General features: G+C 43.5%; 1 protein-coding gene across 1 annotated transcript in view; it reads right to left on the bottom strand.

The window, feature by feature from the left end:
* tnfrsf11a (tumor necrosis factor receptor superfamily, member 11a, NFKB activator) overlaps positions 1-2,500 on the bottom strand; it is a gene marked incomplete at both ends in the record, with an annotated part of 10,710 nt that overhangs the window by 7,419 nt on the left and 791 nt on the right. Inside the window, 3 exons of the mRNA XM_080020381.1 lie at positions 1-108; positions 498-623; positions 1,374-1,452. The exon at positions 1-108 is cut by the window's left edge and continues 39 nt beyond it. Coding sequence (XP_079876507.1) covers positions 1-108; positions 498-623; positions 1,374-1,452 — 313 coding nt within the window. The remainder of the gene's footprint in view (positions 109-497; positions 624-1,373; positions 1,453-2,500) is intronic.

The raw sequence follows: 2,500 nt of genomic DNA, 5'->3' as shown, positions 1-2,500 counted from the left end.
GGATCCTCTCGCAGAACTCACAGTTGATGGGCGAGCACTGGAAGTTGGGGAAACAGCGACATGGCTCCTCCGCTACATGGTTCTCGGGCCGGGGCATGAAACCCTTACCTGCAAAGAAGGGTTCATGGTATACTCCGGTTTCTTACCCAGACTCGGACAAGAAGATCAATACCAATTGCATCCCTGTGTGTACAGTAGCGAGGGAGCGACAGTGATTTCCCTGATTTCACAGGAGCCAGGCAAGTTGCTTCCCTCTGCAGCCGTGCATTGAGCTAACACAGGCATCATGCAGTCCATTCATAGTACTGGACACAGAGATTCAACATTTTTTTTCATGAACTTCAAACAAAACCACCAAATGCAGCACATAAAAATGACATAAATGATTTCCAATAATTGTGCTGGAAGATTTATAGGAATGATGATAACTATAATGAAAGTCGTTTAATTTGTAATTCTAATAGTTTCTGCTTGTTTTCCAAGCGTCTGGTACCGACCTGAATCGCAGAACCTCTGCTGCAGGCAGTGCTCCTCCTTGGTCCAGCCAGGCTGGTATTCACCATTGAAACACTTACGACATTTCGTTTCCTTTGAATCAGAACAGTCAGCAGACACATGGTAGCCTGACGGTGAAAAAAAAAAAAAAAAAAAAAAAAGATGGATGAAAACGGAAAATGAAGACTACAGCAAATCTAAAGGAAGAAAGAAAAGAGGAAGGAAATTGCTTAAATTAGAACAGGTTTCCTCAAGTGTGTGTGTGTGTGTGTCTATGTGTGTGTGTGTGTGTGTGTGTGTGTGTGTGTGTGTGTGTATGCGTGCATGCGTACGTGCATGCGTGCGTGCGTGCGCGCGTGTATATCTCAGTTCCATTGTTTGCATTGTTGAAAGCTTATGTCTTCCGATCCTACGTTAATTTAAGCTTCTTTGCTCATGTGGCTTGGGAACTCTGTGAATATGAATATAAAAATATATCTCTGTCACACTGCCTCCATTGAGCGAAAACAACCACACGCCAAATTCCGGTGCCTGGAAATAAAACAACTCCCTGGACGTCAAAATAAACTCAATTTGAGTTAACACGCGTGGCTGTGAAAAAAGTTAAAGTGAACCCGTTTTCTGGAAGTCAAAGCCGAAAATATTACATCAACCGACTCCCGAGGATTAACCCTGGATGCAGGATAGGTTGGAAAATAAACTGCAGAAACCCAACCCAATTTATGTCAAAACCCAAAGATTTTTGAATCCCACTGCTCTACATGCTATACGTGCTGTGTGTGTGCGCGTGTGTGTATGTGTGTGCATAATCGTGTGTGTGTGTGTGTGTATACCCGTGTGTGTGTGTGTGTGTGTGTGTGTGTGTGTGTGTCATTCACCTGGTCCACACTTGTTGCAACACTTGGTGCCTTTTGCGTACTGGTTTTTGCCACAGGAGAGTGATTTGCAGATGGCTTTCTGAGAAATCAAAGGTAAAAAAAAGTGTATGACTCGAAATGAAATAAAGAGTGATTTAAATAACGTTAATCACGTGAGAAAAACACCATGGATCAAATACATTTTGTGGAAGAAGACTTTGCATTCAGACCTCGGCATCCCCTGCTGTTTCCGCCTCCACATGGGAATAAATCAGCCGTGGCCTAAGCCGACTTCCCGCAAACGAAATCACGACCCTTCACTTGACTTTGATGCAATACTTTACACAATATGCTTCAGCCTCAAACCTTCATTCCCTGCCAGGGAACACTTCCAAAATCTCTGAATCAGCAAAACTAAAGGCCCTGATTACGTGAGGAGAAAGCGACGAGCTTTGAATCCATTGAACTGGGGCCGCCGGGTTCGGGTGAAACGCGGCTCGAGTCGGGTTCTGGTGTTGGTGATGGCTAGTTAAGGGAAAGAAATATGAGCACGGAGGTGGTCGCTTTGAAAAAAAAAAAAAAAAAAATGAAAAAAAAGAACGCGAGCGTGAGAGCATTTTCCACTCTCATTTCCCTCCCCCCCCCCCATTTCTTTTTTTTTTTTTTTTCGTTCGCTCTCGAACCACTTGTGAACCTCTGGCCAAAATCGCTGAATTGTAGAATAAGCGTGTTATGAGAGAAAACACGTCAAAGCTTTAGTTCATTTAGCATTATTATTTTTTGCCTCCACTACTGCCTATTTTGAATCTAGAAAGGAACACCTTACAGGCGTGAGTGGCCGCCACCCTCTGCTTCTCAATTTCAACTTCTCCAATTCCAATTCTCCCCGCCAAACTCCGTGAGAAACTTTTTTTTCTTTTTTTTTTTAACCAGAAGAACCGATTCACTTTTCCCTAATTCACTCTAACGCTCAACAAAATGATGACGATTGGTGGAGACAATGTTCTTCCACTCTTTCCCGAAACACTACGTTTGCTCCCTGTTTGATGTCCGACATTATCTTCCTCGCACGTCGGGCAGTTGTTGTTGTTGTTTTACCATCGACCACAGAGCTCACAATGCACAAAGCCTATAGATTCAAATGTAGT

Source organism: Zeus faber (genome assembly GCF_960531495.2).
Source record: "Zeus faber genome assembly, chromosome: 19".
NCBI lineage: Eukaryota > Metazoa > Chordata > Actinopteri > Zeiformes > Zeidae > Zeus > Zeus faber.
Note: the sequence above shows the minus strand (reverse complement) of the source record. Positions and strands in the feature narration are given on the sequence as shown.